General features: G+C 31.8%; 3 protein-coding genes across 4 annotated transcripts; all 3 read left to right on the top strand.

Annotated features, from left to right (window-relative positions):
- Nucleotides 1–7,930: 7,930 nt before the first annotated feature.
- LOC106454922 (probable pectinesterase 29) lies at nucleotides 7,931–10,578 on the top strand. The gene is made up of 4 exons (XM_013897000.3): nucleotides 7,931–8,829; nucleotides 8,924–9,083; nucleotides 9,176–9,394; nucleotides 9,570–10,578. Exons 1-4 carry the CDS (start codon nucleotides 8,612–8,614, stop codon nucleotides 9,981–9,983), a joined length of 1,011 nt encoding a protein of 336 aa, XP_013752454.1. The 5' UTR covers nucleotides 7,931–8,611; the 3' UTR covers nucleotides 9,984–10,578.
- Nucleotides 10,579–22,145: 11,567 nt separating this feature from the next.
- Nucleotides 22,146–25,189, top strand: LOC106451495 (protein PHR1-LIKE 2). Of its 2 annotated transcripts, none has more exons than XM_013893427.3 (6): nucleotides 22,146–22,521; nucleotides 22,933–23,009; nucleotides 23,218–23,272; nucleotides 23,808–23,886; nucleotides 23,975–24,044; nucleotides 24,606–25,189. In XM_013893427.3, exons 1-6 carry the CDS (start codon nucleotides 22,338–22,340, stop codon nucleotides 25,017–25,019), a joined length of 879 nt encoding a protein of 292 aa, XP_013748881.1. In that variant the 5' UTR covers nucleotides 22,146–22,337; the 3' UTR covers nucleotides 25,020–25,189. The 2 variants fall into 2 exon arrangements, with proteins under 2 accessions (XP_013748881.1, XP_013748880.1); XM_013893426.3 differs by having other exon boundaries at nucleotides 22,147–22,521; nucleotides 24,597–25,189.
- Nucleotides 25,190–25,340: 151 nt separating this feature from the next.
- On the top strand, nucleotides 25,341–26,591 carry LOC106454923 (probable calcium-binding protein CML22). Its single transcript, XM_013897001.3, has 5 exons — nucleotides 25,341–25,441; nucleotides 25,534–25,734; nucleotides 25,828–26,033; nucleotides 26,117–26,300; nucleotides 26,405–26,591. Exons 1-5 carry the CDS (start codon nucleotides 25,438–25,440, stop codon nucleotides 26,509–26,511), a joined length of 702 nt encoding a protein of 233 aa, XP_013752455.1. The 5' UTR covers nucleotides 25,341–25,437; the 3' UTR covers nucleotides 26,512–26,591.
- The last annotated feature ends 1,044 nt before the right edge of the window (nucleotides 26,592–27,635 follow it).

The raw sequence follows: 27,635 nt of genomic DNA, 5'->3' as shown, positions 1-27,635 counted from the left end.
AGGCATGTGGGAACTCAATACCCTTCACCGTGAATGGTATTGCGAATTGCCCAGGATCACTCTTCTTCTTCAATGTAACCATCTTCCTCATCTTTTCTCTAGCTTCGCTGAACATTATCTTGGTGTCTTCTTCTTTCTCACTTGTCTCTCTGAAGAACATCCATAATCTGTGAGTATAATAAGCCTCCTCGAACGGCTTATATATAGGAATCCTGAAGACTCTTTTTTCGGAAACTTTCCTTTTCCTTATCATTGGCCCCCCTCTTTAGATGCTTCTCCACTTTTTCCTTTCTTTTCCTTAGGGTTCTTCCCATGGGAACCCTATCGACTTCCATCGAATCTTCTCCATCATCTGAAGGTATCCTGACGGTCTCTGGTGGGTTTTCTGAAGGTTTCGGTTTGGTCCTGAGTGCGTTAAGACGTGCAACATCTATCTTTGGCATCTGCACTCGGTACGTAATAGGTGCTCGTCGATCAATGGGCACTGGAGGTTTTCGATCGATGTCGAGAGCTGTTTGTCGATCGATGGGGGTAGCAGCATATCGAGCGATTCTGACGTTAACAGGATTGGGTGGATGTGGGTGTTTTGCTGCGAACTCCTCGTGAGTCAGAATCCTCACGGCATTGCAAGATGTGGTTGACTCCGTAGGTGTCATCGATCGATGCTCTGGAGATCCTATCGATCGATTTGGACTGGGACCGTCGATCGATGTTCATGGTCTGGCGTCGATCGACACCAGTGCGATCCGCCGCAGCTCATCAGACTTTCTACTTCGAAATCTCCTTCTTGCAGCTTCTCTTCCTTCACAACTTGCTAGAAATCATCCCCAATGATGGCTTTCACGTGGTGTTTCATCACATCATCTCCTACCCCTCTTGTCAAGGCTTCCTGCCTCTTAACAACTTCTCCTGTCTGAACAACCTGCATCTCCAGATTCTTCACATGGGTGCTCAAAGTTTTAAACTTTGTGTTCAGGTTGGTGTAGACAGAATCAATCTTCCCATTAAAGTCCACTGTCATGCGCTGTTGTGCCTCAAGAACCCTATCAAGCATCTATTCAATCTTGCTCTCTTGAGCAGGCGGCGGTGGCTTCTGTTAGTAGGAATTTCCATAACTCATGTTGTTGCTGTAGTTGTTGCTGTAGGGTTTCTGGTACTGCGAACTCCGCTTGAAATTTCCCCTATTTCCATAGGAATTTTTGTTTCCACCCTGGTTTCCAGAACCTTGGAATCCAGTTCCACCAATGAAGTTCACTTCTTCTTCTTCCTCTGCTCTACCCTCTGTGTCTACAGCTTCTGCATCTTCAACCAAGCAGACCTGCTTCCTAAGAAGCTTGTGAACACTATCCAGCTTTGCCTTCACCTCATCCATCTGATCAGTCTCAAGGATGGTGGCAGACTTTTTCCTTTCAAAATCAGTGTTCTTGGTGTTGTTGCTAGATGCTAGGTTTTCAATGACCTTTACTGCCTCCTTTGGATTTCTGGTGTTGAAGTTCCCATTGCTGGAAGCATCAAAAGCCATCTGGTACTGCACCGCGATACCTCTGTAAAAAGTACTAAGAAGCTGTACTTCATTGAATCCATGGTGTGGACAGTCTCTCTGATAAGACTTGAATCTGATTCAAGAACCTCTGAATGATTCTGCAGGCTCCTGAGTGAATGTAGCAATCTTGCTCCTCAAGTCTTCAGCACGTGCTTCATCAAAGAAATTGCATAAGAATGCATTCTTAATTTCGCTTCAGGATGTGAGAGATCCTGGTGGTAACTGCTTAAGCCAATGCGAAGCTTCTCTTGCAAGAGAGAACTTGAAGAGCTTGCATAGGAGATAATCCTCAGGGACTCCCTTGACTTTAATAGCAAATATCAGATCCTTGAACCTCTCTAGATGGTCCATAGGATGCTCGTGAGATAATCCATAGTAGGGTATCTGTCCCACGAGTGTGTTGTACTGCGCCTTCAACTCGAAATCGCTCTGAATAGTGGGAGGACGAATGGCTGATCTGTTGGTGTAGAACTGATCTGGACGGTTGTAGTCAGCCAACGTTTTGGGTTGCGCAGCCTCATCTACAGGTATAGTAGTTCCTGTAGCATTAACATCAGACTCAGGGATTGCAGCCCCCTGAGCATCTATCCTTTGACTTGTTGCATTACGCAGATGACCATCCTGGTCATGCAGGTCTCCTCTCTCATCTCGAACAAGTATCAAAGTCACAACCATGTCTCGCGGCTCAGTATCGGTCGATGTCCGGACTGGAGTATCGATCGATGTCGGATGGACGATCTCGGTCGATAGAAGATGAGTGTCTTCGACAGTGGTGAGCGAGTGTCGGTCGATGGGACTAGTGTCTGGGTCGACGGTGGTTGAACGAAATCAAGCGACGAACAGGTGTTGTTGTCGATCGATGAAGAGCACGCTTCTTTGCAGATTGAACGCTCCAAACTTGCAGGATCTGGTGAGAATAGCAGTTGAGTTTCCTTGTTGCTTCTAGTACTGCTGGGCATGTACCTGAATATCCAAGAAAAAAAATTTTGTGTCAGAAACTTAACAAAAATTAGATTGAATAGGCGATCAAAGCTCCCCGGCAACGGCGCCAAATTTGATACCACTCAAATTACCCTAAGGAGTGATTTATACTCTCTCAAATAAGAGGTCGAGTTGTAGTACTTAGGGATCGAATTCACAGAGAGCTAGGGAACCTAAGAAACCTAATATGATTTGTTAAGCATGATGTTTTAATGATTTAAATGTAAATTGCAGTTTTTAATCAAGAAGGTGTTTGCTCAATTGATTGATTGAGGTTTTGGTGCTTAAAAGGAAATAGCTAGACTTAGGGTTTTTATTCAGGAAACTTGGGATTATAATCCTACAGATGCCTAATGAGTTGCATGCATGATAATGTAAAGCTCAACTACTTAGACAACAAGTCTATCAGCTTTCGCATGTTTGGACTTGTCTATTAACTAGATCTAATGATCTCAACTATCGTATGTCGATCAATTAGAAAGTGTCAATCGATGATACTATAGGTATATCGATCGATTCACCTTTCGCTCCGTCGATCGATTATTCAATAATGATATCGATCGACGCGCTTCTAGTTAAGTTTTATGCGCGGGTTGAATGGTAGCTTACTAAGCTCACTAGATCAGCTCTCGCCTTACTCATAGCAAGAAACTTAGCTCAGTTAGAATGTTTTCAGGATGAGAATGAAGCTCTCGCTTTTATCTATCAATCCTAGGGAAAGTTCTAGGTAGCTAATCTAGAAACAAGCATTATTGAACAGTCCTAATGACAATTACCACAACTCAGAAATCTATAGTTGGGGCTAATCCCTCATAACCTATTTAAACCCTAAAATCTAATAATGAAACTACTCAGACATGGCTAAGCAATTCATAACAGCAATTAGGTAAGAAAACTTCATCATAATAGTAAATAGATATTAATGGAGTTCCAATCACAAATTATAACTTTGGATCTTCTCTCCAATCTATCAAAATCCTAGAAACCCTAGCTGTGAAAATAATAAAACAAGAAAACACAGAAAAGCACAATTTGCCTCTAACATGGTGACAAAACTTATATAATTAGGTTAAAACTCATCAGGGGTAATCTTGTAAATTGGTGAAGACTTGGGCTTCAAGTTGGTTGTGACCAAACTGGCTTTCTGTGCGCTTCGCTGTCGATCAATGTCAAGACATGAACATCAATCAAGATTATTCCTCTTCAATATCGACCGATGGTCGAGCTCGATGGTCATCTTGGGTGCTTACTCCAAATATCTTCAAAATGTTCCAAAATCATCACTTATCTCCAAACTAAGAATTTAACATGCTATCATATGAGATGTGATAATTATTGTCTTACATGTTGAGCAGAGCACAAATATAATATATACACGTTATTTTCAAATGCCCGTCAGCACTACAAACATAGACTTTATCACCACGTTCTTCTCCATTGATATTTCCTCTCTCAGGAGTATATACCAATTTTGACTATTTCTATTGGCGTAAAAATAAAATCTAGAAATGGATATAGACCCTTACCGGCTATGGATCTTCTGGTTTATTTGAAAAGTATGAAATGATAAAATTTTGAGAGGAATCAACATAGATCCCTTAGAGACCGTTATACACGGATGTAGAATGCCAATCATGGTTTGATGCCAATATCAAAATAGCAAAACCATCTAAGGGATGAAAAAATTCCAACAACTACGCAGGCCATACGCCATCAGGGGATATGTATAGTTGATGGATTTTGGACACATGACTCACTTTTAGTGGTTGTGGATAGGCTTGGAAACATCCACTCAAAATACTTTTGGGAGACAAGAATCAAAAGTAAAGAGAATAATCGATTCATGCGGAACTTGAAACCCTTTATTGGATTATGGAGTGTATGCTACAAATGTCGGCGCACTAACAATTTTGTACTGATTGCTAGGATTTGATTTTGATATTAGAAGATGCACAAGTGTGACCAAGTTTTTCCACATAATTAAAGTAGACATCAATACTAAAGAGTGGATTTCTAGATTTCTCCATATTCATTCTCATCGTTTAAAAAAAAAAGAAACAACAGATTAATTAAGCTAAGATAACAAAATCGTGTTATAGGGATCTATATTATTATCACAATTGAAATACCATTTGAAAATAACACTTACTTCGTCATTTAACTACAACTTGTGCCACTGAATAAACAACTATTAATTAATTAACCACAAATCATTTTTATTAGATTCTTTTCTAGCAAAACTTACTAAACTTAATCTACTAACCACATACCATTTATTTTGTTAGATTCTTCCCTAACCAAATTTACTAAATTACAAAATTTACAATTATTTCTAACAGGCTTATTATTTAAACAAATTTTACAATAAAATTAAAAACTTATTTAAAATGTGACTTCAAACTTTAAATATTATATATTCATGTATATTATTATTTCATTGCACATACAAACTATAAACCATAAATGTTTTACTAAAACATATAAAGTTACTTTTCAAATATATGTTAAATAATTTGATGATTAATATAATTCACACATATATATTTGAATTTTAAGAATACAAAAAATAAATTTCAGTTTAATATTTTCCTCAAAAATAAACATAGAAGTGAAATTTATTTGGCATATAAAAAATTTAGAGACATATCTATCTACCTTATTAAAACATAAATACATTTTATTTTGGAAAGATAGATTTATTTTTTTCTTTAAAAGATAGATTTATTAATATACGTAAACATAATAATTGGTGTTTTAATTTATAAATAAATAGATCAAAAATTTTACAATAATAAAAAAAAAATTGATGAATATGTAATATAATATATCATTTTGATTGCTTTTATATCTAACTGCAATATGATTAATCAATAAATTATAGAAATTAAAAACTGATCGTACAAACACCTACACAAATGCATGTTTGTGAAACCATTAAATATTATGTCGTCAAAACTTTCATATGTATATACTATTAAGCTCTAGTTGGTTATCATATTCTAGTCTTGTTTACGATACTACTAGATGATAATCTGCGCGCATGCGCGAGTTGAGTTTTTATACTAATGTTTATTCATTAAATGGTTTTAACATTTCTCAACACAACAATCTTTATCGATTGTAAAATTACGAATACAAATATTGGTCTCTTAAAAGTATCATCATTATTGAAGAGCTAACGTATTACAGTTCATTTTAATTATTTCAAGACTTCATATGCACAAAAATGAAATTAAGTTTTGCGGTTGACACAAATCACCAAAACCAGATTGGCAACATCGATTGTAAAATGAGAAAAGGGGAATAGGTTTTCTGCTCTCGATTTGTTTACTATTGACTCTCCATAAGTGATTTCATTTTCTATTTATATAAAATTGTGTTTTCGTTCTCGTTTCTATTTCACTAATATGAGTTTTGTTTCTTTTTTTAACTTCATGTGTAAATTCGGTGAATTAAATAAGTGTCAATTTAAAAAGATTGACATATGTAAAAATTAGTTCCACTCCAGATACATAGCTAAGAATCAATTTTTTGAAAATAATCAACGGCAAACTCTATTCACATGTTAGTGTTCAGATCTAATATATCAAACTGCAGTATTTATCAAATATGTTCCTATCTAACGGAACACTATTGGATCGAATGACAAAGACATAGTTGAAAAAAATATGGATTTTTCAGGATGAAATGAAAATAGGATTCATGTAATGTAACAGGAGAAAAGTTTCTAATTACTTAGCCGGAAAGATATGTGGCCATGAAATAAGGATTAAGTGGAACAGAATTGACTGGGTGGTAGAGTTGTAGAAACACATATTTCTTCCACTTATCTCCATGGAGCAATATACTACTACGGAAAATTAAAATCTTAGAACAATATGCAGACTCGAAATATAAATGTCTGTCTAGTATATATTCACCAGTTCGGTCTAAAAATCATCTAAATCTAGAACAAAACAAAATACTTATTTTATTAACCTACACTTTTGAGTTTTAGTTACTCAAGAGTATACCGATAAAAATTATATATATATATATAATGCTTTACCATTCTAGTATATGTAAACTATATATAAACTAAGAATTGTTTGATTTATTAAATGATAAACCAGAAAAATTATAATAAATAGTTCAAATCTCTCATTCTTACAATTATATTAGCTAGATATGATATTAAAGAGAAACAAATATTAGACGAATGATCAAATCTCTCATTCTTCGAACAAATTCAAAAAGAGGTGATTAGAATCTTGTCATAATATTTCATCAAAAGCTTTTTAGGAATAAAAATCAAGACTAAATTATTTAATATGAATGAAAGAATATATATATATATATAGTGCTTCAAATATTAAAAATCACTTCGATTTGAAGAAGTGTATTTATGGGATTGTCAGGATCAAATAACATATTAAAAACCACTTATTTAAAAAACTATTTGTATACATAAAAGCATATACATTACAATAAGCACATAAATCAAAATCAATACTTTTTGTTTATTTACATTCATATTTTTCGTAAATAAATCAAAACAATTATTTTATTTACTTTATATAGTATATAATTAAACTATAGTGATATTGACATAGATATATATAGTATATTTTAATATAAATATTTATTATTGACACTTTCTGTTCATATAATTTTATTAATATTTGTATATTTATTTTAACAAAAATTTAAATTATTAATCAAAAAACTTTTAATGTGATATTTTTCAGTACAAATTTCAAAATTAAAATATTAATATCTCAATTATTTTTTGATGCAAATTTTGAAATTAATATATTTTTATATTTTTGTATAGTATATAATTTAATTTAAATGATATTCATATATATATATATATAATATGAGTATTTATTAATGAGATTTCATATGCATATGATTTATGATCATTGGTGTCTTGTTTGAATAAAAAAATGTTAAACCGTTGATCACAAAATTTTTACTGTAGAACTTTTACCATTTTTAGTAATTTATAGTCGTTTTAAAAAATTCAAAATATAACATATACAAAAAAATCTAATTTTTTTTTAATTATATGCTTAATGTGATTTTTTAATTTCTATTAATAATATAAAATTAAACAAAAAAAGGGAAAGATGATACACAAATTGTTATCAAATATGTATTAATCATAATCATTATTTGTCATATATATGTTAACCATATTAGGTAATTCTGTAGTTTTTATTTAAAGAAAGAATTGAAAATATTATTTTGTATACTGGTAATCAATTTGATAGTTAGTTTAAGAAAAAATATAATATATATATTTTTATGGACAAGCTTATTTTTAAAATAATTCTAAGAATCATTCGAGTGATGACACGTAGCTACGAAAACATTTTGTAATGCTCTAGGATTAATATATAGGGGATCTCAAACTTCAATAATAGATCAGCGGTTCGATGTTAAAAAAATCTTAAAGTTCTTTAAAATGTAATAAAACGATTTGGGGAATTATGGATGTTACGGTTGTAGAAACCTTAACATATACAAATTACTATCCTATTTATCACTATTAATTTTTTCTCTGTAATAACTTTGAAATGAATGTATAGTGTGGACCACTAACTTTACAGTTACCACAATTACAAAGATTACTACTTATTTTTTTCGTTTGTATATACGACTCTTTCCTAATTTCCTGCCAATCCAATGTAATTTCTACTAAAGAAAATTCACTATTAATTTCCATAATTTGTTGACGAAAAAAAAGATCTCCATAATATTTGCAATCCTTTCCAAATGAATCCAAAGTCTCGACGACTAACTTTATTTTTACCCACTTTCCACAATCACCAAGATCACAACTTCCATGTTTGGTTTGCGACATCTCACACAAAAGCAAATCTGACCACCAAATCCGGAAACAAAGCTGAACTTGCCAGTTTCGTTTAAATTCTACTTTGATTCCGTACGTGATCAAAAGAAAACAGAAATAAATCTTGGCACAAATATTTATAAAAATAATTAAAAGGCATTAATCTTACCGACTGGTTAAATAATCCATTTCCTCCACTACTCTCATTTGTCTTCCCCCACTTAATCTCTTACGTTTTGATATATCCTCTAATGGGAACTCATCAACTTTTCATCGCTTTTGTCACTCTTTTTTGTTGTTTCTGTCTACCTCATCTAATCGAACCTAAACGATACGGAGTGTACCGCCAACAAGTGTTCGTGGATCAATCTGGCAATGGAAATTTCACGAAAATACAAAAAGCGATCGATTCGGTTCCAGCCAACAATCGTAATTGGTTCTTCATCAACGTTGCAGCCGGCCTTTACAAGTCAGTATAGTTACATTTAGCTGACTTCAAATGAAGGTTTTCATATACAGTATATGCGAAATATGATTAGTAACGTTTTTCTCTTATGCCTTAGGGAGAAAATAAAGATACCATATGATAAACCCTTCATTGTAATAGTGGGGGCTGGAAAGAGGAAAACTAGAGTTGAATGGGACGACCATTACTCAGTTGCACAAAGTCCTACTTTTGCTACTATCGCAGATAGCACCGTCGTTAAGAGCCTCACTTTCGTGGTACGGTGGAGGTTTTGCTGTCTTTTTCTTCTGTTGATTTGATTCATTTTTTATTAGAACATGAAAAAGGGTTTTTATTCCTTTTTGTCTAGAATACGTATAATTTCCCGAATAATGGAAAAGTGAACAAGAACCCTAGGACTCCAGCGGTGGCGGCGTTGATCGACGGTGATAAGTGTGCTTTTTACTCGGTAGGGTTTGCCGGAATTCAAGATACCTTGTGGGATTCGGATGGTCGACACTTGTTTCACCGTTGCACTATCCAAGGCGCCGTTGATTTCATCTTTGGTAACGGCCAATCTATTTACAAGGTTTGTCACATTCTGACTCTTCACATAATTACATGTAGGATAATAATAGTCAAACTGTTTTCTTCAATAACTCTTTATTTTCTCTATGCCAATACAATGAGTGGAAAACGAATTTTGATATAATAATCCCCTAACAAATTATGGTCCGAGTTTAATGTGATTGCTCGTTTTCTAGAAATGTGTAATTCAAGTGCTAGGAGCGACACTAGAACCGGGGCTAGCTGGATACATAACGGCTCAAGGACGGACAAACCCGTACGACGCGAACGGGTTCGTGTTCATGGACAGCCTCGTTCACGGAACCGGGATGGCTTACTTGGGCAGACCGTGGCGTAGTTACGCTCGAGTGATCTTTTACAACACTAACTTGACCAACGTGGTTGTTCCCGAAGGTTGGGACGCATGGAACTTAGTGGGCCACGAATCACAGCTGACGTATGCAGAAGTTGGATGCTTTGGAAGTGGATCTAGTACGACGAGACGTGTGAGCTGGGTTAAGAAGCTGAATGGACCCATGGTTGAAAGTTTGAGTAGTCTCAACTTCATTAACAATGGTGGGTGGGTTCAAGATTTGCCCATTCGTATTTGATTGATCTCATTGCTTCTGTTTATCTTTTTTTTTTTTTTCTTATTTATTATTCCCAAGTTTTTAGTTTGACTACGTGGATTTGCGTTTATCAAGTTATGCATAAAGGTAAATAAAGGATCTGCAAAATTTACTATCGGTTATAAGGATTCGGTTTGCATATGAATACCCATATTAATTGCTTCATGCAAGTTTCACCTTTAGCTTGTAACTGGTAAGACTTGTGCAATACAGTATTAAGTTTCACAGCGTTACCAAGAGAACTAGAGAAGCCCTCAAATACTCACCGACGGTGCCTACAGCTTCTCCGGAAGCATCACAAAAAATAACCTACAAATACAATTAACAAAAGATAAGATAACTTAAACTTTTCATATAATTAAAACCTACATCCGAAGAACCGAACGAATCTGACCCGAAAAAGTAGTACCAAACCCGAATCAAAATTAATTAAATATCCAAACGGGTTCAAAATTTTGGAATTAAAAAAACCGAAACCAAACCCCACCCGAATCGAAATATTTTGGGTACCCGAATGTATCCGAAATAGATTTATATACTTAAATATATCCATTATCTTTAGATTTGATGTATATTAAAAAACTTTCAAAATATATAAGATACTTTTAATTTGTCCAAAATACTTAAAAATATACAAAAAATCAAAAGTACATGTATAAAATAGCTAAAGTATACTCAAAACACCAAAAAAACTTAAAATATCTATTGATTCTCTATCCCTATATTCAAACCAACCCAATTTATATGTTAAGTTTAAGTATTTTGAGATATTTTATTCAAATTTATATGTAATATATTATTTTGTTATAGATTTTGAGAAATTTAAAGTATATAATGAATTTTAAAATTTTCAAAATAATTTAAATGAGTTATCCAAACCCGAACCGAACCCGCAAAGATCCGAACCGAATCCGGATTGAAATTTAGAAATACTCAAATGGGGCTGAAATCTTTAACCCCAAAAATTCGAAACCCAAATAGATCTGAACTGAGCCCGAGCGGGTACCCGTACGCTCACCCATAGTATTAGATATGTAAAATGAAATATTTAGAAAATTGGGGTAATTCATTTTTGAATAATTTTGGATCCGTTTAGATTAAAATATTCAAATTAAATTTTCAGTTTTAGATATTTAGGTTCATGTTACTTTAAAACTAAAATATAGTTTGATTCGCGCTAAAGCGCATGATTATTTCGTTGAATAATATTGTGTTTTATGGAAATTTAGTTTAAGTATTTAGTTGATTTTCTTGTGTTTGTATTTATCTTTGTATACATGATTTTTATTGTCTTTGTATAGATGGGTAAATATTTTGGGTTTTAAAATTTGATGAATAGCTCCAAAGAATTAAGAGCTTGTCGGAAAAATTTGACTCAAAACTCAAAATCAGATACAAAAAATAATCCATGACTTTTTTTGAAATTTTCATTTGGCCTATTCACCCTAAAAGTTTGGATTATTTACGAAAATGTCAGTATTTTTTTTTATTTTTTCTGAAATAAGCATTTTACTCTACCAGCCTCATCTTACTCAAGTATTTACAATATTGTCATTGCCATCAATAAACCAACCATCATGAACAACCAATTTGAAGCTCTTAATGCATCTAAAAATCAATTTTCACTTTTCATATCTCATTTCTTATGCACTAAAACCACATCTCTTTCATTTTCTCTCTTTATTCATCCAAAAGACCTAAGATTTAAGGTTCATAGAGCCATTCAAGCTCAAGATTCTTGGTCATTAACAAGTAGGTCGCTTTCGTGTTGAACTTCTGTGTGCTTAGAGAAGTTAAGTAAGTTCTATATGAAATCAATTTTTTTCTAGATCTGTTCACTAGAAGACTTCCGTATAAGTCTTATGGTCTAAGACGTATATGGAAATCTTCTAGCCAACGCAGAGGTTAGTTTTGCAGTTGATTTTTATGTCTGTTTCGTAGAGACGACTTCCCTGAAAGTATTCCAATTTTTCTTTATTAACAAAAAATATCGAAAATATCAGAGAAGAATTACACGTAAGTCTTCTTGGATAAGGAGATTAGTTTTGCAATTGACCAAATTGTGTCAGAAATTTGACTCTTTCTAGAAGACTTACCTGGAAGTCTTACACCAAAAGACTTCAAAGGAAGTCTTCTCAACTTTCGGTGGAAGTCTTTTAACTATCATTGGCAGTCGTCTCAAGTTATTTAAATTTTATTTAGAAGACTTTCATTTAAGTCTTCCGGGAGAAGACTTACACGGAAGTTCTCCAGAATTTTATTTCGAGATTCTGGTCAAACCTTTGGTTATCACAGAAGACTTCCGCGTAAGTCTTTTGTCGGAGTAAGTCTTCTAGTTAAAATTAAATATTTAAGTTTTATTTTTCAGTTGCAAGAGTAACCTGAGACGACTTACATGGAAGTCTTCTAGCAAAAATAAAATATTAATTTTTATTTTTCTGGTGGAAGACTTCCGTGTAAGTGTTTTGGAAATTTGGAAAAAGTCAAATTTCTGACACAACTCGATCAATTGCAAAACTAACATGTTTATCCCAGAAGATTTACAGGGAAATTTTCTCTGGTATTTTCAAGATTTTTTTAAAAAGAAAAGTAAGCCAATATTTACAAACGAAGACTTCCAAAGAAGTGTGCTGTAGAGTAGACTTCCAAAGAAGTGTGTTGTAGAGTAGACTTCCAAAGAAGTCTGATGTAGAATAGACTTTCGTGCAAGTCTTCTTTTGTAAATTTTCAATTGCAAAAATGATTTAAAGGGAAAACTTCTGTGGATGTCTTCTACAAAAATGTTTAATAAACTTTCATTTTCTCTAAAATTATAAAGAGACTTTTAAACATTTTTTTTTGTTAATTTATGTATATTAGTCGATATTGGGGCTATTTAATGAAATTCATAAGTTAATTGATTTTAATTATGAGGTTACCAACATTCATGTTTATTAATGTATCTAGCTAATTCTAGAAAGCTTCCCAGGAAGTCTTCTTGGTAAGTTTTTGTAAAACTTAATTGTATTTTCAACTTTAATATATATATTTAACTTTCAAAAGTGTTAAGTAAGTCATATGGTTTAATGTGTCTTCTTAGATCATAATATATACTTTCTAATTTTCATGAAATTTGAATTTGAATTTTTATTTAAAATTTGAGTTTTTCGCTTAAATTTTAATTTTCCGCTTAAATTTCCCGTTTATATTTTACTTTTCCCGCTTTAAATTTTGGTATTCCGAAAAGTCTTCTAGAAGACTTCCAGACTTTCCAGATGACTTCTAATGAAGCTGTTATATGTTTGAACTTATGTAATGTTTGATCTTTTGTGAATTTAACTAGGTTTTCTTGAGAAGTTTTCTCTATTAGTTGTAGTAAATTTGACTAATTTTTTCTGTTATTGTGTTTTCTTGTGTCCATGTCAAGGTTAATGACTATTAGATTAATTTTTACTTCGATTTTTATAGTATGTGTTATACACTCATATCTATATCATTAAAATTGTTCCTTTTTATTTTAATACTATATTTAGACCTGCACGTTTGTGCGGGTGTTGTATCAATTTAGTAATAAAATTAAATTTGTATTAAAATTAAAAAGTTTTGTGTTTCTCAAATAAAATTAATATTTAAATTTATTTTGTAGCATTTTTTTGTTTTTATATTTGTATTTTCATAAATGTATATAAATATTTCGATGGTTTGGTGATATGTAGCTATTAGTTGATATTATATATAAATTAACCGTTAACAAAAAAAAATATAAACTAACCATTGTAGTATTTAATATTGAGATATAATTTCAATGAAATAAACATAGCGGAACAAAGTATATCAAGTTAACGAGACTAAACAAAGTCTTAAAGATACTTCACTTTTATACATTCTAGTTTGATAAAATTTAAAAATTGTAGTAATAGAATAAGCATATGAATCGTGTATATATTTATAACAAATCAATTATCAAATCTAACCAATATACAATGTGAGAACCAAGCTAAATAAACAATTAATAAACCATTTCCATTAAATATGGTTGATAGCGGAAATTGTTATAATTTAATTGCTTTAGATAAAGTTTGAACGATTTTTTAAAATGCAAAATGATCATCCACTCACTTCTTTATAGGAAAGATGTTATTATTAATTCAATTTTTTATATTACTACTTAATGGTCTAACCTTTAAATTTGTGCATTCACCACCAAAATGATAGTTAATAAAAAATTTCCAATTCATATTTGTTTATGAAAAAAAGAGTAAAAATAATTAGAAGATAGTATTAATTTATCCAGAAAAAGAAAAAAAAATTGAAGTTATTAATGCTGTCAGCAAATCCCTAAATCCTAAAACCTAAACCCAAAATCCAAAATCCTAGAGTTTAGAATTTTGCTGACGGCGTTTAAAGTTTATGATTTTGCTGACCGCGTTAACAACATCAAAAAATTGTTTTCTTTTTTTCGGCTATAATTTCTAATTAATTTTTACTTTTTTTAATAAACAAAATATGACTTGACAAATTTTTATTAACTATCATTTTAATGGTGAACTCACGGGTTTACTCCTAGGAAGAACCGAAGAAAAACTCATATTTTAATAGAGTAGATACTGATAGTTTGATAGAGATTCTTAATTAATAGGTTAGTCAAGTTTTTGGATTATACGTTGACTTAAAATACAAATTATTTGTTGCCCCAAAATCTAATTTCTTGATGAATATTCTAAATTTGATTATAGTAAATGTTAATGGATATTCTATTTTTTTTAGTTAGTTGTTCGTCATAAAGAAGATATTCTTAACATTAATCAAATACTGACACTTTTTTTTTGATCAAATCACATACTGACCTTTATAGTTATTATTTTTCTTGCAAATCACTCTTAAATAAAATAGATGGTGAGTTGTTAATATATCAAAGATTTTGTGTAGAATACAATCGTAGTTGTAAAACCACAAAAGCACTCAAGTTAAAATAGAGAATCATTTTTTCTTGAAGCAGGTGATTTTATTCATTGTCTTTTCCTCGAAGCAGATGTATTTGTCCTCACTGATTTGTGTTGTATTTGTTGGGCTTCGTATTAGAATCGACCCGACCCAAAGTATCAGAAACCCATTTCTCTTACAACGAGTCAGTTCGCCTAATTTTGCCCATACGTATTCGATTTTCGATAACAATTTTTGCGCGATCAGTAAACCATTTATTTATCTTCTCTGAACATGGCCATATTTTTGTTTAATCGTATATATTTATGAACTGATAAAACACTAAAGCATAAAACACTAAAGCATGAAACATGCCTGTTTTTCTTTGTCGTAGACGTCAGACATGTGTTGGTTTTCTTATAATCGTACAACTTAAACAATATACTATAACAAAAAAAAATCTTGTAATTACTCAAATATCGGCGAAGTTGGTAGAGACATCAATATAATCTCCAGGGCCATGTGGTTGACTCCAACTTGTTATAATAATTATATACTAAAATCTATGTTTTTTATTCTATTTTTGTTATTAAACATGCATAATATGTCAAAACAAAAAGGAAGGTTGGTAAATTAAATTTCTTCTTGTTATTGGTTTCAAATTTACTAGTCGATAATATTCGTTCTTATTTTCATACACTATTTAAATTCCTTATAGATAATTACTTTATTTGTTTTGGTAGGAATTGATCAATGGCTAGGATTTGAAAAAATCTTGAAAGTAATAGTCCTGATTATAAATATTACATTTTCAAACACTTTTTAGCTCCTTGCTTTTGATAATTCATCAACTAAATATTCTAACTCTTAGCTATTTCAGCAGTTGTTTTTGGTCAATTTCAGCGGTAGTTTTCATAACTATATCTTGAACCAACTTATTTTTCTAAAAAACATAAAGATCATCATAATTATAACACGTGTAATATTTCAAATGTTGTAATGTTTCTCGAATAATATATAAAAAATTATATGTTCAAAAAATTTTAATAATAAAAATAAAATAGACGGCTTGTTGTTCTTTTTTTGTAAAGATAAGCCAACGACTGCTAAGTGCTAGCAATTTGAAATGTTTTACGCAGCTTGTGTTATTTTACTATACTTATCTTACTTTAAAAATTAATATATATATATATATATATATATCAGTTTATCATGTAGTTATTATATTTTCTGTTGATATTAAATCTGTTTATACAGCGTATTGTAGTTTATATATTTAATAATATTTTTTCCATTTATTTACTAGTACAGTTTATATATTTATGGATAGTCTTAGAAAACTAGTTTATAATATATAATTTATATATTATTAAAAATTGGCTTTTTATTTAATTCAACTATATCACTTTACTATATATATATATATATAAATTATGTGTTATTTTATCTATTGATTTAGTTTTAAATATATATATATCTATATATTATTATAATTTTGTACAACGCTTTAGACTATTTTTTCGCCATTTAAATATACATTTAGAACACTAAATCTGTTCGAACTGCACTTAAACTGTTAGATTCATTTTTTTTCCACTTAATCCACTAGATTCACTAAATTCAAACCGCTATATTTGTATTTCCCATTCGAAGCCTAAGTACCATTGTCACTTTATATAAAATATGAATCGTCAACTGTCACTTTATATAAAATATGAACCGTCAACTTGCCTGAACTTCTAACTTTTGGGCATATAAAACGTAAAACCCGAAGTTATTTTTGGTTTTAGTCCTTTAGGTCCGTAAGATTCAAAATTTAGTTTTAATCCAAAAATTGTATCTATAAAAAAGTTGTAGAAGATATATGATCACACATAGATTACCTACCTGTGATAAAAAAATATTTATCACAAATACTGATGATGATAAAAATTACTAATAAATAAAATATTTTTTAATATTTAGCAGTTGATTTAAAATCCAAACTCTACTAACTGGAGAAGCTCAAACTTTTCAAGAAAATAAAAATGAAAAAAATTGGCCACTTTTTAGAAAGTAAAATTGAAAAAAAAAACAAAAGATGATATGGTCAATATAAGCCTCGAACCCGGGTTGTTTGACTGTAACATGGACCCAAAGATACCACTGGATTAATGAGAACCTATGGCAAAATGTGGCCGAAATTAATACATAAAATTATCGGCTGGAAGCAGGTGCTTCTTTGACTTTGTCCAAGGGCCACTGCGTATATATATATAACTATTTGCAATATGTAACTTTAAAAGCATTTCCTAAAAGAAACTCTATTTTGAAGTTTCCAAAACTCTATATTTGAAGTTTCAATTTGTTTTTCTCCAAAAGTAAAACTTCAAACCTAACTTCAAAATTATTTATATTTTACACTATAGTCATTATATTTGTCATAGTTAATGTAAATTCATAAAACTTCTATAAATAACTAGTACATATATAATATATATATATATATATATATATATATATATATATATATATATATAAATATTACAGAAATATTAATTAAAAAAATCATACATTAAAATATAAAATTATAAATAAAAGTACATAATTAAATATTAAACTGCAAGCAAATATTATATTATTCCATAAAATTATTTTCATAATGCTCTCATATATGATCAACTAGTGCATTTCAAAGTAAGAAATGATTCTCTTTATTTTTTTATTTGTAGATTACGAGCCAAAAATTGCTGAAATCGGATATCTTCATTTTCCGTCATTTCAACTGTTGCTTCTGCCATTGATCTTCATGTGTCTTTTTAATAAGTTTTTATTATGGTTTTTTGTCATATTCTTGTTGTTTAATTTTAGTTTTAAAATATTATAAATCTTGTTTTAAAATTTTTATTTAATTTCATGTGTAAAACTTAAATTTATAAAACAAATTTGAAATATTTATGAGATATAAAAGTTTTAAGAATTAAAAAGTTAAACAAAAAAATATTTAAGAAATATAAATATGATGTATAATTGTAAAGACTAAATTGCAAATAAAAAGATGAAACTTCAAATTTAAAGTTTTGAAGTTCCTTTTTGGAAAACAAAAAATTCTATATTTGGAGTTATAGAGTTTCTTTTGGAGATGCTCTAAGAGCAACTTCAACGGCAAACCTCTTAAAAAACAGGTTCTAATTGAAAAAGTAATAATAGTTTAATCATGTATAATGTTGAGGTCAAAATTTATTTCTGTGAAGAAAAGTATACCAATTAGAAATTGACATATGACAGCTTAGTTTTAGAACCGGTCTTCGCGGCGCTTATTTAAGAATGCTACTTTACTGTTTTTTTTTCATTATTTTAATATATTTTTTCTTTACTAACTCCAGTAAGAAACGCCCGCCCGATGGACGTGCTCTAAAGAGTATGGACGCATGTTTCACAATAATTATTTTTTCAAAAAGGGTTGGTGGATTGAGATAGTTTTCGATTTCAATATTCCATACTAATATACTATTCATTTATTGTTCTTTTCAACCACCTATAATTTAGCTGTTTGTTTTGCTATATATTTCACATCATATTATTACTATATAGTATATATATTGTGTTACAACTAATGTAACCATACCGGAATAACAACTACTGTAACAAATATCTTTGTGAAAAAAACCAGCATTCTTAGCTAAAGAATTAACAATTCCGTTTTGCGCTTTTGGAACGTAGAAAATTTTGAAATCCGAAAAACATATCTAAAGTGTTTGAATCACCTTTAGCTCTGTTGATAAACTTAGTCAAGCTTGTGGTTTCTTTATTATTGTAATCAGGTCCTTGTAATCTGTTCCAAAATTCTGACACGTCGAGTGTTGTGGCATGCTTTCCATAGCCTATTTCAATGCTTTCATTTCTGTGTGCAACAAATCTTCTCGGCTTCTTAGATTTTGCGTTTCCATTAGTTTGATCTTCCCATACTATTTTTCCAAAGCCATCCACCATACAAATATTATCCCAAGCTTGAAACTTGTAATTCCTCAATAGGTTATGCTTGTGGAGTTTCGGGACTTCAAGTTTGTCTCATTTGCATGGAACCAAACCTAGCATTCACTCTCTTTCTGCATATCGGACAAGTTCCAAAGGATCTTTTTATCTATACTTCTAAATAATTTATCCTTCAGGGATATGGATCTTTATCCAGTTCTGGTTTCGCAATTGATTTTCTGGAATAGAACAATTGTAGATAATTTTTATAAGTTACTAAAAGTTATTCCTATTTGTATCTCTGGAATTGTCTGACGGAACGAGCCAGTTTGAACTCAATATTTTATATCCTTTTACTCGGGATTTTAAAATTTATAACAAATTTAATTAAAGAAAAAAACTACGAGAATTCGGCCAAAAAAAACCTTAACTTTGCACGAATTGCCAAAAGAAACATGAACTTTTGGGCTGACCAAAAAACACCAAACTTTCATTGACTTTAGAATTAATTAACAATGTTTTCGCTGACTTGCCAATTTAGCACGCCGTCAACAAATTTAACAGAAATATTTGACGTCGTTTTACATGATTTGAAATTAAAAATATGTAGACCCCTGGATTCGAACCCAGGTTGTTTGATCAAATGACAAGGTCTTTTACCACTAGGCTAGTAGAACTTTCAATGTACTTACTAACATGTTTACTTTTATTTGGTACCGATTGAATATAAAAATATTCTCTAAAAACTTAAAATGATCTTTAAAATTCCAAAAAATTGAAAAATAAGAATTTTTTTATAAAATCAATTTTGAAATTAAAATTAAAAATAAATTTTATTTTTCTTTTTAAAAAATAAAAGCTCTTCCAAAATTTTCTATAAAATTAAAACGAGCTTTAAATTCCAAAAAATTGAAAAAATAAAGAAATTTTTTATAAATTAATTTTGAAATTAAAATTGAAAATAAAATTTTATTTTTCTTTAAAAAAATAAAATTTTATATTTCTTAAAAAAAAAAATCTCCCAAAATTTTCATAAAATTAATTTTGAATTAAAATTCGGACCACCTTAGTAAGGGGTGTGGCACGTGCCACATAGTGATTAAATAATTTTCTTGTGATCTATACATGCACAAAAGATGTCTAGCTCTTTTGGTTGAAGTGGCTTCATATGCCCCAACCTAATTCCAAGCTTGATTCCCATAAAACCGGTTTATGCTCTTTGTTTCTTCACACTCTTAGTTACTTTTTAAATTAAAGCATATTACTTTTTCCCCTTCTTTTTGTTACTTAAAACTATTTTTTTGTTTTCTCGAAATTTCTACGCACTTTTGTTACCATTTCATACAATATGTTTCTTTTTTTTTTACTACATAAAACTAATATTTCTTTCTTCAAAAACTTTTTTTAATACTAAAGTTTCCATAATAAGAACTATAATTTATTCTAATTCCACTCTAACAATTATTTCTATTATTTTTAATTTTCAATAATTAGATTAATAAAACGAAAAGGAATAAAGGTTTTGACTATTATATGCAGTATATAACTTACAACGTTACTTAAAAGGAAGATTTAAAATTATGAAAATCAATATTTCATTGTATGTTCATTTAAAATTTTAGTGACTAATGTAAATTTTTTAAAGAAAGATAATAAAATCCAATTCACTAAATTATTTAATATTTTAATTATATATATATATATATATATATATTTACTGTGCCACATGTTATATTATTTTCTAGATCTGCTCCCTGTACGTAGTTAAAGATAATTCATGCCATTACTCTGGTTTGGTCAGTCAGTTGTATGGTTACGAATAAACTAAGTTTAAAATCATGTAGAAGATTAGAATCATGTGTCCTAGACATATTTTGTTAATAAGAAGATGAAAACTACCTTTTAGTGTAAATACTTTTTTAGATATATAGATAGAGATAGATAAAATCATTTAGTCTGAAACCTCGTTGGGGATAGATGGTCTCTCTTGACTCTCCATTCAGTCTTAAGGCTCCGAATGGTGACCGCGGTTTTGATATTATAAGCGATGCGGAATTAAAGTGTGGTACGGTCCAACTGCGATTCATGTGGTTTGCAGGATAAGTGTGGATTTGATAAAAAAAGTAGTGCGGTTTTGATGAAAAAGTAGTGCGGTTTTGATAGGAAAAAGTAATGTAAAATAAATATATTAATACATTTAGAAAATAAATTTCTTTGCTTAATGATGTAATATTTTTCTTTTTCTTTTTATAATATTAGATATTGAAATTAATTTTAAATAAAAAAATTTCAATTTATATATTTCTTGTTAATATTAATGTAACTAATAAAATTCTTTTGAAATAGAAATAAATTTTTTAAGAAATGTGTAGATATTTTTATTATTTTTACTTAAAATAATATAAATAAAGGATTTATTATATTATTTATATATTAGATATTTGGTATCTATTAAATTTTTGGTTTAGTTGAAATATTATATATATATATATATATATATATATATATATATATATATGAACTATTTTTTTGATATTTGATTCAATAACTTTTTGTCAGTTTTGATTAAAATCAAATAAGTATAGAGTTATTAATATCAAATAAGTATAGAGTTAATAAGAGATATATATATATTTATATATATGAAACCAAATAATTGATGAATATCATTAAAAGAAATTAAATAAAAATGATTAGTATAGATAACAGAAAAAGAATATGATAATAGTATATTAAATAATTTAAGTTACTGAGTTCACGCCAGATATGCTTTTAGTTTTTACCGTTTTTAAATTCCACACCAAGCATTTCCTTTTTTATTATTTATAATTAATGAGAAATTGGTGAATAACACCACACTTTTAATAAATAATATTTTACAGTGTTGAGTGCGGATTATGAAAATACGCTGGTAAAGTGGTGTTGGACAACGGACTGTGGTTTTGTAGTAAATATATGCCTTTCAAAATCCGCAAACGGCTTTTTATTTTTTTTCTTAACAAAAACGCAGTTTGTAAGAAAATTGACTGATTGGTGGCAGATTGCGGTTTTCAGAAATTCCGCACTTGAAATCCGCACTCAGATGTCTCCATTCGTTACCAAAGGCTTGAGTATGCGACTGATCTAATGCATTTCTGAATCCAGCCTCTCCGGTTTTCACCAAAACCCATTGTGGGTATATAAAATGATGATTATTAATTAATTAAATGAAATAAAGGGTGTAAGCAATATAAAAATGATGATTAAATTAATATATGAACGAAAGTAGCTCTGGGGACAAACTCATTATAAAATAGAATAACAACATGTTCCCTCTATGTTCACGCATCTCGGAGGGAGAGAGTGTACGTCCAAATTTATCCACCCGTCACTTCGCTGTCATAAAACCCGGAGCCTGACCCGGATCCGATTTCTCACAATCTCCATACCACCCAAATCTCTTCTCTCTCAACTTTCTTTCTTTAGGGGGAACTGGGAAAAATGTACTCGGCGATTCGCTCGCTTCCTCTCGACGGCGGTGACTACCATGGACCCCTTGACGGTACTAATCTTCCCGGAGACGCCTGTTTGGTCTTAACCACTGACCCCAAACCCCGTCTCCGGTGGACCGCGGAGCTCCATGAGAGGTTCGTTGACGCCGTCACGCAGCTCGGAGGTCCCGACAGTGAGTTCTTTTCTACTGTTTATGTTCCGTCTTCCCTCTCTAGTTTTGTTATTTTTAATTTTTTTGGATATTGTCTTAATGAAATGTGAGCTGAGTGAAAGGTTGTTTTTTTTTTACTGTGCTCTCTTTGCTCATTATTGTTTTTTAAGACTTGAATCTGTGTCTTACAAGATCTTTACAAATAGGAAGATATGCTGCAGTCTGTAAATTTGTTTCCTTTTTAGAATTATAGTAATTTAAGCAGTGTCAGTATCAACTTTGAAATTTTGTTTTATAAACAAAACTTTGAAATTTTGGTTTTGTCTGAATCCTGTAGTTAAGATCCTACTCCAGTTTTTGTTTTTTTTTTCTTTTTTCTTGACACTTGTTAATGGAGACGTTTCTGACTCTATGCCTGTTCATCTTTTATAGAAGCGACGCCCAAAACAATCATGAGAACAATGGGAGTGAAAGGCCTCACCCTCTACCACCTCAAATCACATCTCCAGGTTTCTCTATTCTTCGTTTCCCTTTGATTCTGTGGTTTCAAATAAACTGCTCACAGAGATATTTCGTTAATGATATACATCAACAACACCTTAGATTTGCTAGAATTTTTAAGAGTTGTAGAATGAAGTTCAGCTTTCACAGTATAGCTTCCCATGTTTGATGGTGTTATGCTTCTCGCCTTTGTATGTGTTCTGTTTTGCCCGACAGAAATTCCGGCTAGGGAGGCAAGCTTGCAAAGATTCAACCGACAACTCCAAGGATGGTAATGTAATCTTTTCAGTTGACCTTTTTGTTTTTCTTCTTGGTCTATATATCTCTTTTTGTCTTTGCTCTTTGTTTCACATTTGGATCCTCGTTTGTTAGACCTATATCATGTGTAAGGCACAAGGGATACTGTTGTTTTCTCACTGGTGGTGTCAGAAAGTATATAAGTAAACAACCGGGACATCTAACTCTGGTGGTAAAGGGCTCACAGCTGTGAGTACCGCCACCTGGATTCGATTCCCGGCCACTGCGAAATTTAACATTCGGGCCGCAGCGACGCAGATTAGTCCCTTGGACCTGGGAAGCCTTTGGGGAAAATGCGTATAATTCAAAAAAAAAAAAAAAAAAAAAAAGTATATAAGTAAACTACTCATGGTCTCAAAACTGATTGTAAAACCAAAAAAAAAAAAAAAATTGATTTTGAAAAGATAAAACAAAGAGTAACATCTAGCTAGGAAACTTGTTTTGCTGAAATCTCAGTTGTATGTCCACATCTCGTGAATTCCACTGATTCTGTGAACTCGATGCTCCAGCTTCTTGTGCTGGGGAGAGTCAGGACACAGGTTCATCTTCATCGTCATCACTGAGAATGGCAGCGCAGGAGCAGAACGAGTACGGTTACACTTGATATATATCCCTACTGTTTTCTGCTGGCTACTCTTACAATTTTATGAACCTCTTTATTTGCTTGCGAGCCCAGGGGTTACCAAGTCACGGAAGCTCTGCGCGCTCAGATGGAAGTCCAAAGAAGGCTGCACGAGCAATTGGAGGTTAGTTTCCTTCACTTCTCTTGTCGTACTTTTTGAACCACAAAAATGTTCTACTCTGAGTGCTGCAATCACATTAACCAGAGTACAATCCAAAATTAGGATGTGGTTATTACCAATTTTCTTTTCTTTCTTGGCTTTAGAAATGAACAGTTAGTGATCCCTGTTTCCATCTGCTCTACCTAATAAGTAGGGCTGGGCAATTGGAGTTCGGTTCGGGTTCATTTGGGTTTGGCGTTTTCGGGTTAATGAATCTCAGCACCATTCGAATATTATAAAAATTTGGGTTGGGCTTGTTCAGGTTCGGTTCGGGTTTAGATATTTGTCCAAGATCCGGTTGAACCCGAAATAGTTTCAGTTTCAGATATTATTTTTATCGGGTTGGGTTCGGATCTGTTCGGGTTATTTTTATCGGGTTTGGTTAGGATTTTTCGGATTCGGTTTATTTGCCCAGCCCAATAAGACTGAACAAATATGACCTTGAGACCCAAACATAACTTTTGTTGGCGTTTTTGCAATGTTGTTAAAGTTCAAACCTTTTGATTGATATTTTAGCATGGGCAGGTACAGCGGAGACTCCAGCTGAGGATAGAGGCACAAGGAAAGTACCTACAATCGATTCTTGAGAAAGCTTGCAAGGCCTTTGACGACCAAGCTGCTGCTTTTGTTGGGCTCGAGGCAGCTAGGGAAGAGCTCTCAGAGCTAGCCATCAAAGTGTCCAATAGCTCTCAAGGAACAGCAGTCCCGTTCTTCGATACAACAAAGATGATGATGATGCCATCTGTGTCCGAGCTTGCAGTAGCAGTAGACACCAAAAACAACACCACAACCAACTGTTCAGTTGAAAGCTCTCTGACTTCCAACACCAATGGGAGCTCGCTTTCTGCTGCATCGATGAAGAAGCGGCTTCGCGGAGACGATGTAGGCCTAGGCTATGAAGCAGGGTGGATTATGCCTAGTAGTAGTACCATTGGATAAAGAAAGTTTAGGGACCGAAGATATCAACTTGGGGAGGAAGGTAGAGATAAGATTTAACCCTTCTTTACTTGATTTGAGGGGTGTGGGTGGGATTGTATTATTGGATACAAAACTTTTCATCATCATTTCAGCTTAGCCTACTTATGTATATATTTGATGTTGAAGCTTTAGTGTTGAAGCCTTGTCATCAAAATTTCAATTGAAAGGGGTTGGAGGCAAAAACTATAAAGAAACAAATAAGATAAAATGATAATCATTAAAAAAACACATTGAAATGATCAAAGTGTCACCAAAGGTTGGTTGAGTCTTTTACTTTGCTTCTATACGTAATGCCTTTCCTCATGATTCTTTATGCTTTACTTAATCTGCTACGCCTTGTCCCTCTCTTACAACTTTTGCATCGAACATCACAATTAACATGAGTGAGTTCTTGTTTTTCTTTTCCATAATTTCTAACAACTTTTCGATGTTTATTTGGTTTAACACGTACTTCTATAATACAAAAACCTCGTAGGAAGCATGCTCTGCTGCTGCGTTAGCTCGGGGAGCAACAAGAAGTATGCTGAGCTGGATGCTAAGCTCGCACGGAAAATGGTGGAGAGCCGGAGATATTATCCGGGACATCGGAGTTTAAAGTCCATTGATTCGGTGATCATGAAGTTTCCTAAGCTAAGAGAAGGATTAAGAAAGATCAGAACCGTCTTCGAATCCTATGGTAACGTTTTCTAGAGTTTACCTTTCAAGATTCCACCGGTTTGGAGTTTTTTTTTTTTTTTTTTGTAACATTTTGGTTCATGGGTATCCACAGATAGCGATGGAAACGGGACAATCGATATGGAAGAGCTGAAGAAATGCTTAGTGGAACTGGAGCTGATGAGTTTGTCGGAAGAAGAAGTGAAAGGTTTATACGGATGGTGTGATGTTGATGGAAGCAAAGGGATACAGTTCAATGAGTTTATAGTCCTTCTTTGTCTCATTTATCTTCTAGCTAAACCTTCCTCTCAATCTAGCTCGGTAATAATCAAGACATGTGATGATTGATAGATTTAATGTTTTAGCTATTGAGCGTAACTAAATTTTGTTGTTTTGTTTCTTAGGAGGAATCGAGTGAGATGGGTCCGAAGTTGGTTGAATCTATATTTGATCCGATAGTAGAAGTGTTCTTGTTTTTGGACAAAGATGGTAAAGGGAAACTGAACAAGGCTGATGTGATAAAGAGATTAAATAATGAAGACTATCCGCTAGAGATATCTCCTAAACATGTCACCAACATGAGATTCGGTACGTAACAATCTCTTGTCTATGCTTTTGTTCAGATGAAATGTGTTGATTACTCATTTGGATTATATCTCGCCTATGGTTTTTGTTTTGTTTGTGCGGTGCAGAAGAAATGGATTGGGGAAGAAAAGGGAAAGTGGGTTTTAGAGAGTTTCTATTTGCTTTCATGAGTTGGGTGGGTCTTGATGATGCAGATGATTATATCAGTAGCTAAGAAACAACACTTATGTCTGTGTACTAATATGTATTATGTATACCAATCTGTGATCAAGATGATTCATTAAGCTTGTTTAATTAACATACATACATAATGAATAAGATACAATTTGTTTTCAAAAGATATACATCTTAACACACAGCTGCATAACATACCTACTATGTTTAGCTGATAACGTATTTACATGATACATGCTATGTTTTTAGTTGAAAATTAAAATTTATTTAGCAAAAAATGATCTACAAATGTGGGAAATAAATAAATAATAGTGCTCTATTACTAGTTATAAACCAAACTAGAAATGGAGCAAAAACATAGTAATTTTCAAATTTCAAAGAACGCGAATAGACACAGAAGCCGCTACTCTACGATTGGCGAACCCCAAACCATCGGCGAGGAGTACCTTTAGCTTGTATGATCCCGTACAATTCTGTTTTGGATGGATTTTTTTTTAGTTTTTTCGTCTTACGTTACGTTCCTTGCACATATAGTAAAATGTTACTTGAAAACATAAACGAACCATGATGTAGTTTAACCTGCAATCGGTGCAATAGTATTGATTACCAGTCCAAACTCCGGAGTAAAGATTGTTGCCAAGTAATCATGAGCTTATGTCTGGCCAGAATGTGTAATCATAGGGACACATGAAGAGATGATATCTCTACCCCTAAGACCATCTCCAACCCACCCCTATTTCTATCTCTATATTTTCCCCTAAAACAGAGAAACTCTATTATAGAGGTGTCTGTTATAGAGGTGGAAATGCTCCAATGTATGCCTGTATAATAGAGTTTCTCTGTTTATAGGGAAAAATATAGAGATATGATATTTCTACCTCTAAATATAGAGGCAAAAAGTAATTTTCCTCTATATTTTCCTCTAAAATAGAGGAACTCTGTTATAGAGGAATACATTGGAGCATTTTCACCTCTATATTTTAGAGGAAAATATAGAAGCGTACATTGGAGATGCTCTAACATAAAGCACATCGTTATACCCACATTTTTTGGTTATCAATACTTCAAATATCATACTACTATGAAATCCTTTAAAAGAGGAAGGTTGTTTACACATGCTATGTAAAATTACAGGTCGTTTGATTATCATCAGAGAGGTTTAGA

Source organism: Brassica napus, chromosome C1, assembly GCF_020379485.1.
Source record: "Brassica napus cultivar Da-Ae chromosome C1, Da-Ae, whole genome shotgun sequence".
In the NCBI taxonomy this organism is placed as follows: Eukaryota; Viridiplantae; Streptophyta; class Magnoliopsida; order Brassicales; family Brassicaceae; genus Brassica; species Brassica napus.
The sequence above is the reverse complement of the archived record's forward strand: the minus strand, read 5'-3'. Positions and strand labels throughout refer to the sequence as shown.